Source organism: Drosophila pseudoobscura, chromosome 3, assembly GCF_009870125.1.
Source record: "Drosophila pseudoobscura strain MV-25-SWS-2005 chromosome 3, UCI_Dpse_MV25, whole genome shotgun sequence".
Classification (NCBI taxonomy): Eukaryota; Metazoa; Arthropoda; class Insecta; order Diptera; family Drosophilidae; genus Drosophila; species Drosophila pseudoobscura.
In genome coordinates this window covers 22,556,467-22,580,336 of record NC_046680.1, presented here as the reverse complement: position 1 = coordinate 22,580,336, position 23,870 = coordinate 22,556,467, and the positions used below count along the sequence as shown (strand labels likewise).

Sequence of the window (23,870 nt, the reverse complement as noted above, 5' to 3'; positions counted from 1 at the left end):
AAATTGTTAATTGTGTGTAACAAAGTTATGAGCTCTCCTCGAGCTACAGGCAGAGCTACAGCTCCAAAGCTACAGCTCCTGCCTGGTCCAGTGCGGTTGAGCCTGCCAATGGGCGGTGGGAGTGGCGGGAGGGGCCTTGTCGAGCCTGTGCCAAGAAATTTTAAACCAGTTCAAACAAGGTTCAAAACAAGCAATAAACAAAAATAAAAAGCGCAAACAAAGGCACAAAAAACGAGGCAGAGAGCGGAGCGAGTGAAAGACGAAAGACGAAAGACGAAAGAAGAGACATAAACAAGCGGCCAGCAGCAGTCGAGGCTGAAAGAACAAAGGAACGACAGTGGCCCCCGGACGGGGAGGGGGGAAGGGGGGGAAGGGGGGAAGCTAGGTGTGTACTTAAATGGCAAAAGAAATGCGAGAGCGGAAACACATAAAGCACGCCCAGGAGAAGGGTGGGCAGGGGGCGGCGAGGGGTACCCCGGGCTGCAGACAAACTTCCGCTAAAGGAAATTTTATGCAGGGCACGGCCAAAGGATGCGCAGCGCTTAAATAATACATGGATGCCATGTTGATCCTGCTCGGTTAAGGTGCGGTCGGTAAATGTCTTATAAGGAAGTCTCCTTGCCACATGAGAACAATAAAGTTAAGGGAACCCAACACTCTGTGGCAGACTGACCGTCTCGTCTCGTCTGGCAGGGCTCCCCGCACCCGTCTCCGGGCTCCCGGCTCCCCTCTCCCGACTCCCGGCTTAATTGTGGGGCCACTGGCTGGAGGTGCCTCCCGCTCCCGCCCCCGCCCCCGCCCCGTGTGGCTTATGAAATACGATGCTGCAACTTCGTTAAGCACTACTTTATTATGTGCCCTTCTTCGCGCCGGAAAAGCCAACGATTGTGTCGCCGTTAGCCGTGCTCTTCGCGGAATTCGGGCCACGATTTGGGCCCGCAACTAAACGCACATTCATTACGCGTTTCAAAATGATTTGTGTTCAAGCTTCAACCTGTGAATCGTTCCAAATTGAAATCACATACGCCGCGGCCACTGGGAGTCGGCTAAATTGATGACCCTGACCGTGAGGTCCTCCCTCGTCCTGCCTCCTCCTCCTCCTGCCACCCTCTCCGGCCGCTGACGTGATTCGTGGGCTCGAAATCGAATGGGAATTTTGTGATTACTGGTGCATGAGGGACCATTCATGCGCCGTGTCTGGGTCAATTAGTCAGTCCGCCTGGGCAACCGGGCAGCAGGGCAACCGGGCTTTTGGGCACCTGGGGGGCGGTGGCGGTGGCAGGCGAAATTAACATTCGGGTGCTTTCCGGGTGCCTGCATAGATCATTGGGTGTGTAACCACATTCCTGCCCCACAACCCCGGAGGACGCTTAACGATTTCGCACACTTGGCACGTCGACGTCAAGGCCATTGAGTGGTGGCCTCGTCCTGGCCCTCGTCTCGACCGGCCTCAAATGTCAAAGGCAGAGACAGTCGATACTCTCTCGCACCTGGACTGGGGGGGCTGAGGAGAGTGGCAGGGAGGGAGGACCCGGAGGGGTCATGGGGAAGGCGCAAATTAAAAGACAATTTATGCCAATGCCAGCGCAATTTAGATGTTTGTAATTAATTACGCACACGCCTCCTGAAATATGCATGAAAAATGATTCCCCACACCCATGGGGGGCGGGGCGGGGCGGTGGCTGGGTGTGGAGCCCGATGCGTGAGTACGTCCACTTTGGCGCCAAATTAATGTCCAGCGAGGTCCATCGAGTCTTGACCTCCATCGCGATGACAGGTGAGCGACAAGCCCCCCTCGCTGTGTCCCGGTTTTTGGGGCAGGTCCGCCTTGGTCGACTGGGGCATACCCCTGCTCGTGTGGCAGGCCCGGGCATACCCTTCTTTCGGCTAATTATCCTGCCACTTAGTCCCTTATCCGCTCCATCATATGGGGGCCACCTGAGTGTTATTTAAATGAGGGCTAATTGTGGGCGGTTGCCGAAAAAGTGTTTTAATTAACGTGCCACTAAGCGGTGCGGTGCGGTGGCAGGACCATGTGCAATCAGGGCCAAAGAACATCATCAGAGCATTGACAAAATGGCGGCTATTTCGAAGGTGGGTAGGAGGCAGGAAGCAGAAACAAGGAAGGGGCGGAGGCACAGGCGGAGGCGGAGGCGGAGGCACTGCCACAAGGCAAACAACAATGGCCAAAGCCAATGATGTCAACGGCATTTAACAACGGTAACGCCAGCAGCCGCACAAACAGCCAGCGGGGAGTGTAGCAGGTGCTGTGGCCAGGGGGGGGGCGGGGGGCAAGGAGGCAGGGGGGGGAGTGGGGCCCGTTGTGCATTAACATTTAAATTACCGTTAAGTTGGGCACACGTTTGGCTGCATTGCAATTCATTTGCACTCCACGCCACTCCACTCCACTCGCTCTCCCGCACGCACCCCCACCCCCACCCCCACCCATCGTCTGGCCCCCCCGTCTACCTTTTGGCCCTGTCGTTCCTTTCCCTGATTTCCCATTCCGTTTGCTCTCGAGAGCTCCTCCTGTGTCTGCTGTGTCTGCTGTGCCTTTTTCCTTCTGGCGACTTTTCCTGTTTATATTTATGCCGCTTTTAGTGCAAATGAGTGCACGCCTCAGTTCGGTCAGACATTGTTGTCGCAGTGCCTGTCCCAGGGCCTGTCCCAGTGCCTGTTCCTGTTGTCGCTGCCGATTGCCTGTTGTTGATTTTGAATCTGTGCCCTGACAGCGCGGCCAATAGCCGCCGCTGGGGGAAGTCGAGGAGCCTGCACAGTGGCTTGAGTGCGGGCGAAAACTGGGGGAAACTCCGGGGAGATGCCAGTCCGGGACTGGGGACTCCACTGTTGACCTGCGAGGGGCGCCTCCGCTTAGGCACTTTAGCAAATTGGCTGCCCATTGAATGCATTATCAATTACGCCTCGCCAAACAGGCATTTGGTCGGAGAATTATGAGTGCGGTGGCTGGGGGGGGGGAGGGCGGAGATGCTTCACTGAAGCCTACGGGTGCGGAGGGGGAAGGGGGGGGGTGAAACAAATGAAACTTTAATGGGCCCGTCGCCGTGACATAAGCGATGTCGAATTAAGGCCACCCCCCACCCCCAACCGCCCACTACGTAAGCCCCATATCACTATCCCCGCCCAGGACTCTGGGGAACCCTTCTTTAACAGACCTACGCAGGCCACGGGAGTCGTAAAAAAGTTTCATGTTATTTTTATGGTGATGACAATTGGGCTGGCGTGTGTGCGTGTGTGTGTGTGAGTGTGGAGCTTACACACACACACACACAGTGACAGTGGTGTAACGGAATCTGTTCTCTCGTTCTCCGCCTGGTTTATGGCGCCCTCGCGTGCCACCGAAGCCGGCGGCAACTTTTATTCAAGAATTTCGCTCTTTTCGGCTTAAGCGGCTCCTCTTCTCAATCCGATCCCCTCCACCCCCCTCCACCCCTTTGGCTCTGTCGCTTGCCCGCAATGCAAGTGTCAAATTATTGGCTGCCAGCGAAATCCATACAAATTCGATACACTTCAAGTGCACTTGCCGCCAGTTGCCCGAAAAAGAAGTGTAAATAAGAAGATGCTCTGCGCAGCCAGAGGGGAGGAGGGAGAGGCGGGGAGAGGCAGGAAGAGGCAGGGAGCGGGAGATGCATGCACCTGCGGTCGTTGTCGTTCTCCAGTGACAGGCACGCCGGCACCTGGCACCCGGCACCCTGCAAATTCCGGATTCGGAATCAGACAAGTCTGGTGAAAACGACACCGACACTGCACACTGGACTGGCTGGAGTCCTTCCACGGCTGCACCTGCCAAGGCAGAGCATTTAGACGTGCCACATTTGCATGACATCGCACCGTACCCCTTCCCCTACCCCCAACCCCTTCGCCCTTGTTGGGCAAACTTTGCAATCAGATTTTGGCATTTTCCCTGCGCCTCTGGATTAGCACCCTGTAAGCTCTTTACTCCATCCAGGAGGGGGGCGGAGCGGAGCCAGGCAATTGGCAGATGGCAGCCTCCGCGCAGTTTCCAAAGAGGATTTATCGCTTCCAGTTAGCGGGATTAAAGCGGAATTAAAGCGAAAGTCGGTCAAAAAAGTGCTCACTTTTGTTGGGGCTATCGGAGGCGCCCCCACTAGCATTAGTGGCAGAATCGTGGCATACTTTGGGGCTGTGCCCGTGACAGCTTCCGTAATTATTTTTGGCAGGCCACAGCCTCGCCAGGACACCGATTGCCCAATCGTTTCCTTGAGTCGCTTTCGGCGTGGCACTTATTGTAATTGTTTTTACTGCATTTTACACTTATTTTTCAGACATCTCTGCTCGATTCGGTTTCATAGCCACTCGTATCGTTAAATCAAAATCTCCCCTCCACTCCACTCCCCTTCCAGCCACAGTACAGTCCGCCTGCCACATGGTGCTGCCTCCGCTCCTCCGTGAGTGCGTCGGATGGCTAACAACGCCCTCGGCTCGGCTCGGAGTGGTTTGGGTTGTCTTGTTAGCTTCGTATCGGGGCAGTGCATCTTTGTAGTTCCATCCCCACTCCCCACTGCCCCCCACTGCCACCCTTTCCATGCTCTGTGCCACTCGTTCTCTCTCTCTGTGTGTCGGTGTCTGTGCCATTCTGTGGGCTTGTCTGCAGCTGATGTCATTGTCATTGGCAGTCGCTGGATGTGTGTTATCTTTGCAACCCCACTTCCATGCCATGCTCCCCCCCCCGCCCTCCCCCTCCCCCGTGGCAGTGGCAGCACTTTATTATTATCCATTTTCGGTCGGAGTCGTGACTAAAGCGCTCCATAATCGTTATGCTGCAAATATTATGGCAAATGACAGTCTTTGCTTGTAATCATAATTTTCATGTTGCTACATTAGGACCAGCCCCCACCAGCCCCCACCAGCCCCCAAGCACACACAGTGGCTGTCCCCCGTCTAACCAGCAGCCAGCAACGCCCTCATTTGCGTACGAGAGCAGAACATGTTTCCGCCGCACCCACTCGATGGAGCCCCCAGCCCCCAGCCCCACCAGCGATCCCCAGCAGCACGGCTTTTTTCCCCCGGAATGTACGTTTTCCGCTGCTTTTCTCTCGTCGCGTGAGAGTCGTGTCTAATAATATTGATTTGGTGGCAATTTTGTGGCTGGGCTGCAACTGGGGGTAAGGTGGGGGGCTTTGGGGCTTTCGACTTGAAGGATGCGGACACCAGCAAAGGCAAACACAGGCATCACGTGTGTGCGGACCGAATGTCTGCCTGTAATTTATACAGAAAGCGACTGCAGCGAGAGCTTTGTTTCCCAATGAACTGGCAGAGGAGCTGCAGCGACGGCATGATATCCCGGGCTTGCCGGCTAACAGGTGAGCAAAAGGGAGCCACAGCAGGTGGACAGCAAACTCCGAGAGCCAAGGCAGCGGCCGTGGCAGCGGCAAAATAAGTTAACATGCCGGGCCGGTGTTGAGCCACTTTGACAGGCTACAAATGTTGTGCAGCTCAGAGCTGGGGAAGGGGGGAGGAGGGGCCTCAGCCGCCTCAGCAGCATGCAACACACAACACACAACATACAACATGCATGTCTGCCGCAAGCAGAGAGAGAGAGAGAGAGAGAGAGTGGAGGCAGCAAGGGTGCGGATGGAAACTTTTTAAAAGTCATATTCCCTGCGCGCCGCCGCTCGCAAAGTGGTTTGAACTTTCGAAACAGTTTTGATAAAGATGCACCGAGCACCGAGCACCGAGCAGAAGGAGCTTCTGCCAGCCAGATGTTCGCAGAGATTTCTCCCAGTGCATTGCTCTCGGCCCGGCCCAGTCCGGCCCGGCCCGGGACATGTGTGTGCTGTTGCTGGTGCTGCTGCTGGTCATGTACGTAATTAGAAGTTTCGCTGCAGCACAACAGAATCAAGAAAATGAAAAGTTTTCCAACCTTCGTTTCACTTTGCCCTCCCGCCCGTCGTCCCCCCGCCGCGCCCTGCCAGCCCCTGGGTGGGGCCCTCCATCTTCTGGCTTTTAGTTCGGAGATGCATGAAAGTACAAGAGTTACGGGCCAGAGTCTGCGGGCCAGAATTAAAAGAAATGGCAAAGAAAGGAAAGGAAAACTTGCTTGCACTTTTCCCGATGTCCATCCTCCGGGCTCCAGACCGGCACGTACGAGTATGTGGGGTCCGGTTTCATTAGCAGCCGGAGAGGAAATGCAAAGCGATTTCGCAGCCAGAACTTTTCAGAATTAAGTTTTGTGAACCGAAAAGAGGATCCAAGTCCTACGGCGGAGAGTCTGAAAATTGACTGACAGGCAATTAACTTATTGCAAATTATGATTTACGGCGCACATTTGCACGGCCCCTGGCTATGGCCCCGTGCCTCCAGGGCGCACCTTTACAGCTCTGGTGGCGGAGTACTGAAAAGTGTAATTAAAAATTAGCCCACAGGCAGGGGCCCAGTCCCCAGTCCCCAGGGCTTTGTTGTCGCTGCACAGCCCTCGGCCTTCGATGCGGAGTGTTTGCCCGCCCTATATAGGCAGGGGGATCCCCAACAACAAGCACACAGTGGTTGGAATTGTTTTTTGTTTTTTTTTATATTTTTCTATATTTCGGTTTTTTTGTGGTTTTTGGTTTTTCGTTTTGTTCACAGAAATTCTCATCAAAATATCAAGTTACGTACAATAATAGTATTCATACGTTGAAAAATGCCTTCGGTTTATACTTATACAATACAAGAATAAAAATAACGTTTTTCTAATTATGCTGATGGTTCTCCTGCCTCGACTCCTCTACTCCTCTACTCCTCGACTCCTCGCCTGCGCTTCGTCCTCTCTTCATTCACTCCTCAGATGCTTCGCTCTGCTGTGTTGTTCTTGTTTGTATAATAAACTAATTCTAAATACAAGAAATTTCCATTTAATTTTCAATTTTTCTCTCTTGTCTTCGTCTTCGTCTTCGTCTTCGTCTTAGTTTTAGTGGTTTTTCTTCTTCTTTAATTTTCTAGATATTTGTTATATTTTCGTTTGCCTTAATAAACTGGTATCCGTATGGAGATGCAATGCACAAAAAGCCGCAACAAACAAGCCGTAATAATACAATCATAATAATTCACAATGATCAATCCTTTTTTTGTGAGTGTTTTATTTAATGAATATAATATGCAATTACACCTTAGGGGGGATCGCAGGGAGGGGGGCTGAACGTATGCTAATTGAATTCAATTCTATCAATAATTCCCGCAGTTAATCAACTAATTTGTTGTGCAAACATTTCGCGCTTCAAAAGTTTGCCCCAAACAAATTATCGGGGACTCCGATGCAGTGCATTCCATTATCATTCCATTCCATTCCATTATCTTTTTATTTTTTATGAATTAATGAGCGAAGCGCTAAAAACAAATTCAAACAACTGTCTGGGGGGGGAGGTGTGGGGGCTGTTTAGGGGCTGTGCATCGAATGCACACACTCACACACACACACACACGCACACGCACACACATTGATAATAAATAATGAAACACTGACAATTAGATTTTCTGCTATTTGCTATTAGCTAAGGACTTCTCTGGCCTCATGCACAAGCATTAAATGTAGTTTTTGTTTCTTTTTTGATTTTCTTATGCTTAAATGTATTTTCTTTTTATGTGGTTTTTTTCCTGTGCCGAAACGGGTGAATTTTTCTTGTTATACATTTAGTTTTTTTTCATTTCTTGCCTTTTGCTTTATTTTGATATCAATTACGCTTAAGACTACAATTTAATTATGAATTTCGAGTCGTTTCGCATCGTTCGCAGAACTCAGGATCGGGCTAAACTAAGTTATCGCGTAAAAATTCTATATAAATCACCGTTTGCTGCCTGCCAAGCCGAGAAAAGTGCCCGCCCTGAGGGCCCTTCCCGCTCCGCTCTCTAGTAACCATTCGTGCGTCTGTAGCTCCAAAAAAAAAACCCAAAAAAAACAAGGTAATTTATAATGCTGTGCCTTAACTCGTAGATGCTTTGCATAAAACTCCTCCTCCTCCTCCTCCTCCCACGACTGAATGCATTCAAAGTTAATTCACACACACTCACACACACACACACACGCACAACTGTCACGTAAATAGGTTTGCCATACACTTATATTTCCTAAAATATATATACGTATACACTATACACTATATATATATATAATTTCTGTAATGTAGTTTACTTTTCGAGTTGATTTAACATTAAACTAATTCATTTCACTAAACTATACACAAAATGTTTACGAGTTATGCCCTTATTTGCCTACATAAAACGTGTCCCTCCCACCTACCACCTCCCACCCACACGTATGTATGTATATAGAGTGTATATGCTTTAGCCTGGGTTGTCTGGGGGTTTCTGCTATATATTTCTGCTATGCTATGCCTGGCCATCCGTCCTACATTTAGTCTACACTTAAACTAAACGCTTATGATGTTCCGCCCTGCGTTTTCCCAGGGAAATCATACTTGAGGGGGATGGCGGGGAAGGGGCGTTCGGGGTTGGGGGGGAGAGCTTGGAAACTGCTAAGCACATTTGCAAACGAAACTCTAAACGAAATTAAAATGTATTTACTTTAGTTTTAGTATACTTTATTTACTCTTCCTCATGCCTCATGCCTCATGCCCCATGCCTCATGCATCCGTGCTGCCAAATCTTTGTTCTACCAGCCTTCTGCCGCCGCCATCTCCTTGGGCCCTTGCCTCGACTGTAAATCTGTAGAAAATGTTTATAGATTGCTTCTGCAGCAAACGGCAACGGCAATGGCACCACAGACCCTCCACCCTCCACTCTCCATCCTCCACCCTCCGCACTCCGCGCTCCACTGCACTCCAGGGACCCAGGGGGCACTGCCTTGTAAAATGTGCCAGTGTAGACAATAAAATATATTCATAGTTATCGGGTTAGTACTCTCTAGACTCACATTCAGCGTTACTTAAAATTCGTACTTCATTAACTTTAATTTTGGGGATCAAGGGATCAAGGGATCAAGGGATCGTGGGAACTCGGCTCTAGCCCTGCCTATGCCCCTGCCGTGCCCTGCCCTGCCCTGCCCTGCCCTCTTACGTATGCGTAGTTTGCTGCCGAATTCGAGACACGAAATGATCGAGTGGAACCTATCGTCTGTCGCTCATTTGGGAGTACCATATTTCTGTTTCAAATTCTCATATATATATATATATATGTATATATGTATGTATATATTATTTTTATGTTGCAATTGTTGCATAAACGCGGAACACCTCGTTGACCAGTCTTTCATTTTTTTTTGTTTTACTTTTTTTACACATTAATATTTTTTTTTTTCTTTTTTTTTGCTTTCCTCTTTTAAAATACACATTTTTTGGTTGTAAAATACACACATATATGGTTTATCCATATCCATATCTATATCCATATCCATAGTTGAGTGACCATCAAATATCTGCTTTAGGATCTAAATATTCTTTGGGTTTCGTGGATTTTTAGTTTAAAGGTTTTCTATACAAAATATTTCTTACTTTTTGGGTTTACATTTTTAATTTATTTTTTTTGTTTTTTTTTGGTTTAGTTTTGGTTTAGTTTTGGTTTCTCGAAAAGTTAGACTAAACTGATTGAAGCATTTTTGACACATCGTAGACATTTTTGGATTTTTGGATTTAATTCATTTAATTCCCCGCTTCGTTCGCGAGCTATTAGTACATGTGTGTAGTAGTACATAGTATTGTTTTCAGTGCAATTTTCACTTGGAAGCCAAACGGTGTACGGTGTACGGTGTACGGTGTACGGTGTACGGACTGGAAGGGGGCTTGTGGGGCTTTGACTGGATGATATCTGGCTACAACAACATTCAAATGACACAAAGCACAAGCAACACACTTAAATCGATACATCTAGACGATACATCGACAACAATACACAATATCGATATCGATAAACATCGTATATTCTTTCTCTGTGCCACAATGGGCGAGAATTAAGCTACAAAAAGTCGACAAATAGACAAATAATGGAGACATATAGTACTATATCCTGATATAGTCCTGCTAGACTCTTCTTTCGTTCGAGGCGGCGGCGTGCTGTCCCGCCTCCGATTCCGCCTGCTCCGCCTGCTCCGCCTCCGAGTAGTATCTGTTCTGCTATAGTTTTGGTTTTGGGTTTTGGGTTTCTTTTGCCTCAGCTATTTTGTTGCTGTTGTTCTCTGGATCACAGAATTTCTCATCACACAAACCATAATGCTTGACCGTTGTATACTTTGATGTGGAAATGATTAGGCCGTGGAAACGTACGCTTTTCACAATCTTTTTATTCATTAAAAATAATTAAAAATAAACAAAAAATGCTGAAATGATAAATTACAAAATAAAATGCAGCACACAAAGGAGTAAAACTAAACAGAACGGAATCTATAAATTTAGCGAAAGAAAAACTACGAAAAAAATCAGTTACGCAAAGAAGTCGGACTAAAATTAATGAGGCACATAAAGAAGAATTTCCATGATGGATCCCCGACGAGGAGCAGCAAGCTCCAGCTCCAGTCGGCGATCGAGCGATGCAAATTTCGATTAAATTAGTTATACATATCAAAAACGGGTTCGTAATACTTTCCATCACTTGGGCAATGCACAAGGGAAGCTGCATTCAATCAGTTACGTATATAACCTAAAAACATAGCAACAAAATTGCTCTTCCTCCAACCGATCGTAATTCTAGGGATTTGCTTGAATTTTGAGTGTACGTAATGTAAAATCAGACCTAGGCAACATTTAAATTACATTTAAAATTAATTTAAGAAAAATAAGCATTCATCGTTTTGTGTTTTGTGTTTTCTCTCTTTTTGTTTTGTTTAAAACATATTTTGCACTTGTTCTTGTTGTTTTTTTTCCTATCCGTATTCCTATTTCTCTGCTCCTCTGCTCCACCGACAGCGGATCGTAACTATTTTTTTTTTTAACTTTTACACACATTTTTTACATACATTTTTTCTAGCTTTATATTTTCCTCCTTCCTTTCTTCCTTTCTTGCATTTGTTTTTGTTTTTGGCAGTGTTCACAATATGAAAACAAAAATATTCCTTTACTCTTTAGGTTTTTTTTTTGTTTTATTACAATTTCTGCTTTAGTCCTGCTCTCTGCCGCTTCACTACAAATTACAGTAATGTCTGCTTAGCTTTGGTAAATTGTACGATATTTTTGTTCAGAACGCGACGCTAAATGCTAGGTATGGGGGGTGTATGGGGGGGTGTATGGGGGGGTGTATGGGGGGTGGGTTAGACTTACGCTTAACAAGGCATTGAAACAAATCGAATTTGCAATTGAAACGATAATGATAAGGACAATGATAACGATAACCGATAACCGATAGCCGATAACCACAACGAAAGCGAAAACGATAACGATAACGCTGATGAATGGCAACACAAATATCTGATTCCCGTCTTCCGTCTTTGTGCTTGTGTTTTGTTGTGTTTTGTTTTGTTTTGTTTTGTTGTGATGCTTTCTTTGATTTTCCTCCCACTTTACTCTCTCCGTTCACTCTACGCTTAAATGCTCCTTAATTCTCTGTTATTTTGATTACGCGTTACGCAGTTTTTTCATCGTTCCTTGATGGCACACAGTTTCGGCTGCACTCCGACTCCGCCGGCGGTGCTGCCACCCTCCATCCTACGTCCTCCGTCCTTCGTCCTCCGTTTCCGTCTCCGTCTCCGACTCCGCTTAGATCTCGCCTCACATGTGGCGCTTCATGTGGAGGGCCAGGTGGTCGGACCTCGAGAAGCAGCGATCGCAGTTGCGGCACTTGAACGGCTTGGCCCCGGTGTGCTTCCGGTAGTGGCGCGTCAGCTCGTCGCTCCTCGCGAAGCGCCACTCGCAGCCGTCCCAGGAGCACTTGTAGGGCTTCTCACCTGCAGCGGGACAAGAGAAACGTTTATTAAATAAGTTGCTATTAAAATGCCAAAAATTTGTGTGGAGCTGCAACCGCTGCTGCCGCTGCTGCTGCCGCTGCCGCTGCTGTTGCACAAACAATAAAGCGCATAAATATGCGTAGCCTCTGGGGGATGGTAGATGGGGCGGGGTGGGGTTTCGGGGGGAGGGAGGAAAGCATTTTTTATTTAGCACGCGCCTGCCAAATGAAAAAACTTTCCCAACGCTGCCGCCGCTCGCTCGTTCGTTCCTCGACGGAAGCGAAATATGCATAAAGTAAAACACGAGTAAACAACCAACACAAAGAGAAGGGGGAAGGAGTGGCGAGGAGAGGGTTGAAAGAACACAGGGAAGAGCGAGAGAGCAAGAGAGCGAGAGAGCGCGAGCCAGGAATGTAAGACAATTAAAAATGAAAAACTGTAAAATTAAAACCGAAACGAAACGAAACGAAATGATGCTAACGCTGATGCCGACGGCGGCAGCGGAGCCAACGTCAACGGTGTGCCAAGCAGTCGTCCCGGGCCCCCAGCTCCCCTGCTCCCCAGTTTCCCAGCTCCCCTGCTCCCCTGCTCGCCATTTCCCAGTCCTTTGCCAACATTTTTCATGCGTGCCAAAAGCCTCAAAGGATACAAGCAGCAGCCAAAGCGCCAAAAGCCAACCAGAGCAGGAGCCAGAACCTGAAACAGGTCCTGAAACAGGTCCTGAAACAGAGCCAGAGCCAGAGCCAGAACCAGAACCATTGCCACAGTCAGAGCCACAGAATCAGCCAGGCGAAAGGAAAAGGAAATGCAGAAGTTGTAATTTCACACAAAAGCAAAAAAAAAACCCAAAAAAATGAAGAACCTAAAAATGCGCACCAGGAACACTGAAACAGAGAGAGAGAGCCATGACTAGAGCCAGAGAAGGACACACTCACACACACACACACACACACAGACAAAAGGAGGGAAAAAGCAGAACAAACCGAAAAAAATGGCAAAATTATTTCAGTTTAAAAGACAAACAGCAGAGCCGAGGCAGGAAATTGCCGCCGTTGCTGGCTCTGGCTCTTTTTCCCACAGAGAGAGAGAGGGAGAGGGAGAGAGAGAGGCAGAGAGGAAAAAATGGAGCGAGATAACCGGCAAGTAGACGACGACAGCCAAGAAAAATGCATAAAGCTGAGTGGAAAACTTTGTAACGCACACCAGCCAGCCAGCCACACACACGCACACACACACGCGCAACACACACACACACACACGCACACACGGAGACACGGACACGCTTACACTTGGCTTAAAACTTAATGCATGCGGAAATGTGTGATATTTCCGTGCTCAATTTCACATTATGCACTTGCGGCTCTCCCTTTCTCTCTGTCTCTCTTTCTCTCGGCACTCTTCTCGCTCTTTCTGGCTGTGGCTGGTGGGCCTTCCGCTTGCAGGGATTCGACCATGTCTTAATTTCCATTTGTTTACACTTGGCCACTGCCTGAGTCCTCCATTCGTGTGCTATCTGCAGCTGCAAAAGAGTGTGTGTATCCATGTGTGTGTGTGGGTGTGTGGGTGTCTGCCACTTGCACTTTGGCATGTTGTCAGAAATGTTTGGGAATCGAAGCATTGCCAATAAATAAGCGGCTGCACAAACACAGTCACACTCCCCCACACACACACACACAGGGACACACACATGGATACACACAGGGACACACACATATGTACTGGCTTGGCCATCTTTTTTCCGCTCCATCTCTGACGCTCTTTTTCTGCCGGCTATCTCTTTCTAAACGCCTCTTGCAGCTCTTTCTGGCGCTGTGTAAATCAGCGTCAAATGCACAAAGTGCAAGCTCGCACAGAGATCTAGGATGCGACCCCCAAGAGTCTCGTATTGAAGTGCATTTAAACGGCAAATGGCCAGGGGAAAGGGTGGAGTGGAGTGGAGTGGAGTGGTGGAGCAGCAGCAGCGATAAAGCAACCAAAATGGCCCTGTTATCTGGCCATTGAAGAGTGGTCTGGCCTCCCAGCAAACGGAATGGAACGAAACGAATCCAACAACAAACTACAAAGCCCCATTCGGGGCTGGTCAAGGAGCTTCGGACTCCTTTGATACCCTGTAAAGGGTAAAGGAGTTCGGAATACACGCGGACTACACGGAGGGATATACCCTCGCCGCACGTACTACCCCTTGGCTGTCCTTTCGCTCATATGGGCCAAGATGTACGAGGCGCTAGTATCTCCCTGCCAGCGGCCAATGTCTTTTAATTAGTTTTCATGGCTGCCATCGGGGCCCGCGACCTGGCCAAAAAGCCACCCAATCCCAATCGGCAACTGGGTTAAGCGCCCCCCCCCCCCCCCCCCCCCCCCCCCCCCCCACCCCCCCTCCGCCTTTGTCTCCTCTCTTTTTCGCGGCTGCCTCCGATCCTCCAATCGCGACGCCGAGACGTCGCCATGTTAATTTATTGAGCCGAACGCAGTTAAAACTTAACCTCAGCCGTTTGTCTGGCTCCACGAGCCCGAGTATATTGATAGTTTCAGTTGCAGTTGCAACTACGACTGGTGGAGGGGGAGGGGTGGGGGGTTGTGCTGCCGCCGTGGCTGTGGCAGGCCATAAAGCTTGCACTTGTAAATTGTTTAAAGGCAATAAGGAGTCGGCCACAAAAGCCACGTACAGGAGGAGCACGAACTGGGGCCAGCAGCCAGCAGCCAGCAGCAGCTTGGAGTCGACAGCAGCCGCTTAGCAGGAGACGAAGGACCTGCCGTGGCAGCGTATGGAGCCAGTTAATATTTTATAAATTTCACTTGGCGCTGGGTTTTAATTTCAGTCGTCGGCCATAGAAAGGAATGCCCCGACGGGACATGCGATGCGGGCGGAGGGGCGGATGGGCGGCGAGCGCAAGGAAGGAGTCCTCGTCGATGCCTTCTCGGCTTTTGCACTCAGCACAGTTTTTATGGTCTGTTTGCGTCTTCTCACTTGATTGCACTTGTAATCTTTTCTTAACGGTTTCAGTGCCCCCCCCCCCCCCCCTCCACCCCACTCCACTGGTGTCTGTGGTTGCATGCAACTCTGGAATGCTTATAGCCGCCTCTGCGTTTAACTAATTGAAATCTTTGTGGCAAAACTTTGTGAGGAATTTATTGCAGTGAATGGCGCTTTAATTGATATTCAATTGTGCTCCATCCACCCAGCCATCCATCTATACCCATTGTATCTGCATCTGGGGTGGGGTGGGGTGGTGTGGGGTGGGGGGGAAATGCTTGAATGGATTCCTAATTAAATGGTCCGGGACATGCAAATTGAAATGCCCGACAAGCCACAGGAGGAAACGCAGGAAGCGCGCTCGAGAGCCCAAATCAAATTAATTTCTCTGTCTGCCATTGCAGCAGGCCAGCGTGCTGCTCTTTGCTCTCTCACCCACCGAGCAGCACCGAGCACCAGGCCCTCCTCCTACCCGCTCAAGGACGCCCCGTTTGGCCACTAAATAATGGCTGATCATCAATTATTTGCATGTGTCCGCCTTTCTAATGCGACAGCATTTTAAGAATGCCCCCAATACGAGCCCCCGCGCTTAATTTCAGATGCAAAAAACGTAATTCATTAGATTTTCTTTAATTTAAGCCAGAAACGGAAAAAGGGACCTACGCCCCGGTCTCCATGGTGTCCCTGGTGTCATTAAAATAATTACGTTTTCCCCCTCCACAGCCCCCCGCCCCAGAAAAGAATCCCTCTCGGCTTTGGCTTTGGCTTTTTTTTTTTGGGAGGGGGGCGTCCGAAATCAGATGTTTCAATCTTATCGCAGGGCCAACACCTTGGCTTTTGATATATTGGACTCCTCTGACTTCTGCTGGCCCTGCTGCCCCTCCTCCCCTCCTCCCCCCTAGAACATGTGTAATTAATTATAGAATTCCCCCGCTTTCATTTTTTATCTGGCCCAAAACGGATGTCGGCACTGGGGAAACTTTCTGCCGAGCAAATTAACACTTTCGGCACTGGGGGGCACTGGGGGGGGGGGGCCATTGGGGGCACCGGAACGAGGTGCCAATCAAGCAGTCACGCCCCCTTCGAACCGCCCCTGAATGAGCTTCTCTTCTGTTGTTGTTGCTGTTGTTGTTTTTGTGGCCAAAGATAAACTGAAAATTATGAGCAAAAACTTTCGACTGTTATGGATTTTTATTGAGCCAGAAGTTTTTGGCTTTCTTGAGGCAAGAGCAAACAGCAGCAGCAGCAGAGGCAGCAGAGGCAGCAGCAGAGGCAGCAGCAGAACAAACAGTTTCGAGGAGGCGCAGAAATTGAATGTTAATTAAAATGTTAAGCCCCACATCCTGGGGCCTTGGCAGCCATGCCATTTATAAATTGAGCAATATCCTGCGGCTGACAGAGAAAGTTGTTGACTTTGTGTCTGTCTCTCTGTGCGTCTGTCAGTGGTTGAGGGTGTGGCAAGTGGCAAGTGGCAAGTGACAGACTGGTACCTCCTGTCGCATATGCATGAGTCCTCCTCCGGTCCCCCGGTCCCCCGCTGATGATTGGGTATGCCCCGAAAGGGTCACTCCACATTTGGGCACTAAACAAACACAAGCCCCGGAGAGTCGCATTCGTTTTTGAGTGAGAAATGTCTGTGGCCCCAAAATTCATCTGCTGGGCATCTGACAGATGCGATGCGTTGCCAACACTTGGATGCACAAGTGAACACACAGCAGGATGTCCACAGAAAGACCATCCTTTCGAGGAAGCCTACTTCTGTTGTAGGGCATTCCCCAGGCATTCCCCATTCTCTCTGGATTGTTGGGCAAAGGCCCGGCATTTGCATTAAACAATGCCGGAACGTATGGCTCTGAATTCTGAATTGTTGTCCAGATTCTTGAGGATTGGCTGAACAGGTGTTCCGAACACTTTCGAGGCTTCAGGTTAGAAAAAGGAGAAAATATACTTCTTGCAAATTTCGGTTCGATTCAGCGGAAGTATTTGTCTGTTTCCGATGTCTCGGAAGAAGGTCAACGATGGAAATTCTGTTTTTGAGTGTGTGCCAAGTGATTTGTGGCCTGTGCCACGCACACACCCCGCTGCCTCCGCCCCTGCCTCTGCCACTGCCACTGCCTCCGCCACTGCCTCTCCAAATAAAACTGACAGGCGGGAACAAAACTCGTCCTGGCGGGGGGTTGGGCGGCCGCTCAGCGAATTTTAACTGAATGCGCACAAAACTGTTTTCCAACAACTGCAAATACCGTGGGTTTTTTTTCGCCCATTTTTTTTGGCAGAACTTGAAATGGATTTCGGCTTCTATTTTATGGGTTAAGTGTTTGCCGGCAGAGAGGAGCCGCCTCTACGTGGGGCACAAATCAATAGATTTGCTCTCTGGCGCTCGAGTGTGTGGTTTGTAATAAAATTACATTTCATCGCTGGGAGAGGGCTCCCCCCTCTCTCTGGCTCCCTCCCCCTCTCTGCCACCAATATTTCATGTTTGAATTATGCGATTTTTATTGAAATTTCAAGCATCGTCTGCTGTCAGGCCACGAGGTTGTTTTCGGGGTGGTGGGGGCCTCAATTGCCAGTGCCCCATCCCAGAAGGATGACTGCCTGCCCCACGCTCTGCACTCCTGCTGCATGTTTTTTCAGTGGACAATGGACGGCGGACGGTGGACGGCGGCCAGTGTCGGGGCAAACAATGCAACATGTCACTCGTGTGTCCCAGGGGTCTCTGTCCGGGACATTGTTGTCGCAGGTCTCTGATTTATTAAGGCAGCGCAAGAGCGACGGCCAGGGCGGTGTGTCCTTGCCCCAAGGTGTGTGCCGGCTTTTAATTGGTAGCCACCGACGGGGGCCCGCTCTTCGGGCAGGGTATCAGGGGGTCGGGTCTGGGCTAGATTTTGGTGCCTCCTCACATTTCAGCAGCCAGCAGGCAGTACTCGAAGCTGTCAGGGGCAGCAACACATACACCCCCCTGCTCTCTCCTGCCCTCTCCGTGGCAGGCACTCACCTGTGTGCGTTCTTTGGTGGGCCTTCAGATGCGAGCTCTTCGTGTAGACTTTTTTGCAGCCCAGGAATTGGCACTTGTGTATCCGCCGCTTGGCGTCCGGGCTGTGATCGCCGTGATGTTGCCGCGGGTGATGATTTTTGGCAGAACCTGAAGCGGGAGAAGGGTCAAGGGTGAGGCTGAATTTGGGGCAAGTGCTGGGCTGTCATACGCACCGTTTGAGGCCTTGTCGGCTCGTGGCGCCACCACTTGTTGCTGTGCCGTCGACGCGCTGGATCCATGCGAGCTGCTGCTGCTGCCGCTGCCGCTGCTGGCGGCTGCACTGAGCACGGCTGCCACGTTGGAGTTGCCGTTGTTCTGCATCTGGATGACGCGGGCCAGGCTGATGCCAGCCGCTCCCGGCTTGCCGTTTGCCGTGGTCAGCCGTACGATGGTGCTGCGCGGAATGTTGCTGTGGGTGGACTGGTCCTTGTGGCAGCTGCTGCTGCTGCCGCTGCCGCTGCCGCTGGAGCTGCTGTTGCTGCTGCCCGTCTGGCCGCTGCCCCCGTGGCTGTGGGGAGAATGGCTGCTGCCGCTGCTGTTGCTGCTGCTGCCGCCTGTATTGCCGCTCTGGCCGAGGGCCTGCGGCGATATGCTCAGATGCTGGACGGCCAGCTGTTGCTGCTGCTGCTGCAGTTGCGTCAATGTGGGATTGTTTTGGTGATTGCTGCTGGTGAAGCGCAGGATCGCTGTGGCGGGTGTGGAGTTGCCTTGCTGCTGCTGTTGCTGCTGCTGCCTCTGTTGCTGCTGCTGCTGTTGCTGTTGCTGCTGCTGCTGTTGGATCAGGACCGCCAGATCGTTGGCCTCGATCTGTTGCGCGTAGTTGCTGTGGCTCCGCAGGCTGGACTCTGGCGAGGAGGGCGGCGTCAGCGTCGGCAGGACAAAGTCCTGCACGTGTCCGAGGTGCAGCCGCGCCCCGTTGCCCACCTGGCTCTTGGCCTGCACCACGCGCACCTTGAAGCCGGGCGCCGAGCTGCTCGGCGAGCTCACTGTGATGGTGCTGGCCCCGGTCAGGCCGCTGCTCACCTGACCCATGCCACTGCTGCTGCTGCTGCTGCTGCTGCTGGAGCTGCTGCTGCGGATGATGGGGCTGCTGCTGATGTGACTGTTGCTGCTGCTGCTGCTGGTGGGTGTCATGTTGCCGTTGGCACTGCTGATACTGGGATTGGGCGAGATGGCCGAGGGGGGCGCCGCAAAGAGCCCGCCCAGCTTGTCGTCGCAGCCCCCCTCCTCGTCCTCCTCGTCGATGCGCTCCTGCTTGACCAGGACGGCGCAGCTGAGCGCCTGCGAGCCATTGCTGTCCCAGGAGATGCCCGAGCAGTTCGAGGAGACCGACGACGTCGTGGAGATGGCGTCCAGGTTCTGCTCCTTGATCTTCAGCTCCTCGAGCAGGCGGGCGGGCGTCGAGAAGATGTCCCAGGCCGAGGTGTCCAGATCGCTGTGGAGCTTCTTCTTCACGAACTTGGGCTCGTCCCGCAGATAGCGCTCCAGCTCGTAGCAGGTCTGCGAATGAATCGAAAACAGGGAAGGGAGTTCGTGAGTAAAGTTGCTCCATTAGAGGGTAATGGATGCTGCCGTACAGTGGCAGTGGCTGCGCTCCCGCAATTCAATTTGCCAGCGGAGGAATTTCGGGGCCCATTAGGCCTATAATTTAGTGGCGGGAGTCTCAAATTATGTTTTATGCCCCTGCCTCTGCCTGTAATTACAGGTAATAATTTTGACCATTGAATTTATGGCCGCTTGCATACTTTTAGGCGTCGCTCTTCTCGCTTAATGGAGGGGCGACACTTAGGGGCACGTAAAGGCCGCAGCGAGTGGGCGCGTGGCAGGGGGCGAGCGTCAACATCCCTTTGATGCTGCAACAACCTGGGTGCGCAAACATGCAGCATGTTGCTGCAAGTGCAAACAAGCGAGTGCCAGAGCCACTTGCCACGCCTCTTCGTTGCTACGATTTCAATATAGTACGAGCTCAAAGGTCCCCCCCGCACCCGCACCCCCCGCACCCGCACCACCCCCACCTGTTTGTCCGTCTGGCTTCTGGGGGCCCTTAAAGTCGACCACAAATTGAACACATGACGAGCCATTCGGCCGGTGATTTGTTAAAGCCAGGATTCCGCTCTCCTGCTTCCGGGGGAAAAGGGGGCGGGGCGGGGGATTGCTGCCGATTTCCATTCTCAGTGAGGGCCTAACAAATCTTATTAAGTGCAATGCAAAGCACAAAACCCAATGGGGCGGAATAAGCAGCAGCATCAGCAGACATCGGACCATCGGACCAGCGGACCATCGGAGGAGTCCTTTCCGCAGGGGAAGCCACCATTTGGCTGGGATTTTCCTTAGTTTCCCTTCGAGAGCGGACAGTGGGGGCCCCTTCGCCCTCCCCCACTCCCCCCGTAAATCACTTTAAGTGTTGTTCCAAGAAAATAATTGCAACACATAAATTTCGCAACCCTTTGCCGAAAACAACACAAGAGAGAAAACTATAATGGTTTATGAATCGGGAGGAAGGATAATGGCGAATGGCGAATGGCGAATGGCGACTGGCGAATGGGGAATCTGGCTTAGACTCCTCGCATGTGGGGTGTGGGGCCTCAACACGTTACCCTTGGCCATGATTAATGGGCGGCTGCTGCTGGTTCTGCTGCTGCTGCACTTACCTCCCACTTCCGGGCCACTCACTCAGACAGCAGGCAACAGACAATGCAAGCAGCAGCCGGCAGCCAGCAGCCAGCCAGGACAATCTTTAAGCCAGAATCTAAATAAAATGTAGCATGCGCGCAATGCAAAAGCAATTTGATATATTGTCCAACGGGTGGCACATCGGAGTGGGGCAGTGGCAGTGGCAGTGGCAGGCAGGTGGCCAAGGGAACTGCTATCAAAAATGGCATTTTGATTTATGCGCTCCACTGTTGCGGCTGCTGCTGCTGCTGCCGCCCCGCTCCCGGCGATGCTGCAAACAAATCACGTGAGCCAACAGGCCAAAGATTAGACGCGACTTTCGAATTGCTCACGGCCAGGCCCGGGATAGGTGGCCCCCCTGATTGATGGCCGGCGGGTTGGCAGTTCAAGGCCTGGCCAATTTATAGACACCAAAGCGAGGCGGCAGTCACCTGCGTGGGACTCCTCCCGGGCGCCGTCTGCAGCCTCCGCTCATTATCGAGCTCATTATATTTTGTTATCTCGTGTTTAGTAATTAGTTTAATTATAATTGCGGCTGCCAGGGCCAGTGGGCCAGTAATGGCTAGTAATTGCTGGCCAGGAAGAGCCAACAAACATGATTTTAATTAGATTTCCAAACAAAAAGCAACTCCACAGCGGAGTGGCACACAGGAAATCGGTTTGTTGCGAATGCAAATTCCCTGTTGATGGGGAAGGCCCCCGAATTATGGCTTACATTAGAACTACAGGCATTGCTGGTGGCTGGATAATGGATATTGACGGCTCAGCTCAAGAGAATCATTCAGTATTATTCGGTGGAGGGTGAGGAGGGGGCGGAGGAGGCACAACACTTAGCGGCAGATTGAAGAGGCCAAAAGTTGCCTCTTTGTTGTAATCAACATAATTATTGTTGCCCCCAAAGTTGTCCTCGAAGTGTGCGCGTGTGTGCGTGTGTGTGTGTGCGTGTGCGTGTGTGTGTGGGGATAAAACTTTTCTTAGAAACTTTTTTGTTGCTCATTTGTGTTTAATAGAAATTTATTTGGCTGTATGGTGCTCCCTTGGGGGGTGGGGGTGGGGGTGGTTCTGGCGAGTGACAACAAAACACTTTTTGCCAGCAATTTATGGGGCAAGTACGGGTGGGTGGATGTCCTGCCCCACTTTGGGCCACATAAAAATCTTCATTTCCGTTGTGTCTGCCTTTTGTTTTCTGTTTTCTGTTTTCTGTTTCCTTGTTTTGCTGCTCCTCTTCCTCTTCCCATTCGCATTCCCATTTCAGTTCTGTTTCTGATCTTAAATTGTGGTTCAACTTTCTCCATGGCGCTTTTTTTTCGTCTGCTCGCCGCGTCTGAGCCTGGTTTATGCCCTGCACTTAGGCGATGTGATGTGGCGACAGCTGCGGTTATTAAAACCTGCAAATTGTGTTTATATCCCCCGGCAGAGTGGCAACTGCAAAGAGGAATTTGACAGAGCCAGAGCCAGAGCCAGGGCCAGCGCCAGAGCCACAGACAGAGCCGCCGGAAAGCACATATTTCCGCATAAATTTATTGGCTCAAGGATTAGCCAGACCGGAAAAAGAGACACAGATAAAGATACAGCCACAGCTACAGATCCTGGGGCATGCAGATACGGGGACACTCACATGAGTCGAGGTACACTTTTAGGCAGGAAAAAGAATACAGAGAATCCTGAAATTTTCGCAATTATCTGGCCGCAAATTGTTTGCCAACTGGAGAGCATTTGAGTTGTCAAGAGGGCGGCAAGAGGGGGGAGTGGATTTTTGAGCATTTCTAGATGGAAATGAAATGTTTGCCCAAGGACCCAGGCAGGACTTTGGTGGCAAATTGAATTTGGCCATAGCAAATAGAGTTTGTCGTTTGCCAGGGCGGAGGGGGAGGGGGACGGGGGGGGCGGGGGTGGCAGAGGGGGGGAGCACACATGCTAATGTTGAATAAAAGCCTGCGATTAAATTTAATTATCTTGCGTGTTTATTAAAATCTACAAAATGCTATCCGACAGGGGACGCGGGGAGGCGGGGCACGGGGCTGCTGCTGCTGCTGCGGGGGAATATCGCACAATTGGGAGAGATTTGGGAGTATTTGTCTGGAGCACACACACACACACACAGGCACAGGCACACACAGAGGCACGGCAATGGGCTGTGTCCCCGCGGGATACCACGCCCCGGCATTGGTTGGGGCGTGCAACATATTTAATTATGTGTGTAATTGAAAAAGACGCAACGGCAGTTAAGACACACACACACACACACACACAGGCACACAGGCACACATGGGGCATGCCTCGAGGAGCCGAAGAAGACGTTGAAGATGAGAGAAAAATCAAGCCAGGACCATCATGCGGCACATGTCTGTGAAGTGTCCCGGCCAGGCCCCACACATGTGTGAGTGTCTCCGTGTGTCCTCGGTGCGTGTCTGTGTATTAGAAAGACATTAGCAGACGCCAGCGGGCGGCCAGGCGGCCAGGATGCCAGGCTGCCAGCGCCCTGCGGCCACGGCATCGAGGAGCAGGGACTCGGGACTCGGGACTGTCGCTGTCGCTGTCGAAGGAACTCGCAAGTATACAAATACAATTTCGGTTTCTCCACTGTGTCTGCATTATGTCATTTAATGAGCCATAATTCCACGGAGAGAAGGAGGCATCAGCAGCCACAGCCGCCGCCTTAAGCCCTAGCCCCCGGGGGAAATGCTGCTCCGAACAATTTTTGGCGCTTTCCATTTGGGACGCCGCCGACTTTCATTTTCGAAAGTTTTAATGAACGAAACGTAATGAAATTATGCCGACAATTAATGTGGCCCGTCGCGGAGGAGAGCCCCCAGAAAGCACTTTAAGCACCCCCCCCTTTAAGCATTGGTCGCCCCCCCACCAGATGAGCCTGTGAGAAATCGATTTCGGAGGCAGGTGGCCTTTGGGGCCTCCGGCGAATGCCAGAGTAGAGCTGAGAGGTGCTCTGGTAGCCCCTAATGAGCACTCTCAGACGAGTACTTGCCACATCTTGACCCACTCTCTAGTGATGAACCGTGCCACGATACACACATGCAATCCGTCCATCCGTCCACTCATTTCCTATTTATGTTTATAGCCAGACGCAGGACACAGGACACAGGACTAACACACTCACACACTCGCACACAGATTGATTCATTTCGTGTGTCGTTTGGATTGCAACTATTGTTTCCAGTTTACGTCCTGCTGGGCTGCCCCTCTCCCCTCTCCTGCTCCTGCTCCTGCTGCTCCTGCACCTAATGCTGCTTCTGCTCCTTGTTATCTGGCTGTCAACTAAGTGACTTCTTAATACGAGGCAAGCTGCGAGCAGCCGGAGACGCAGCCGGAGACGTGCAACCAAC

At 50.9% G+C, this 23,870-nt stretch overlaps 1 protein-coding gene across 2 annotated transcripts in view; it reads right to left on the bottom strand.

Annotated features, from left to right (window-relative positions):
• Nucleotides 1-11,031: 11,031 nt before the first annotated feature.
• Nucleotides 11,032-23,870, bottom strand: part of luna — a 103,433-nt gene continuing 90,594 nt past the window's right edge. Inside the window, exons 2-5 of one of the 2 annotated variants that reach the window (XM_033377825.1) lie at nt 18,966-19,353; nt 18,027-18,586; nt 17,815-17,961; nt 11,032-11,845 (exon numbers count right to left, since the gene is read on the bottom strand). In XM_033377825.1, coding sequence (XP_033233716.1) covers nt 11,670-11,845; nt 17,815-17,961; nt 18,027-18,586; nt 18,966-19,353 — 1,271 coding nt within the window. In that variant the 3' untranslated portion in view covers nt 11,032-11,669. Of the gene's footprint in view, nt 11,846-17,814; nt 17,962-18,026; nt 19,354-23,870 lie in introns of both variants that reach the window. The other variant, XM_033377824.1, reaches the window with a different exon arrangement.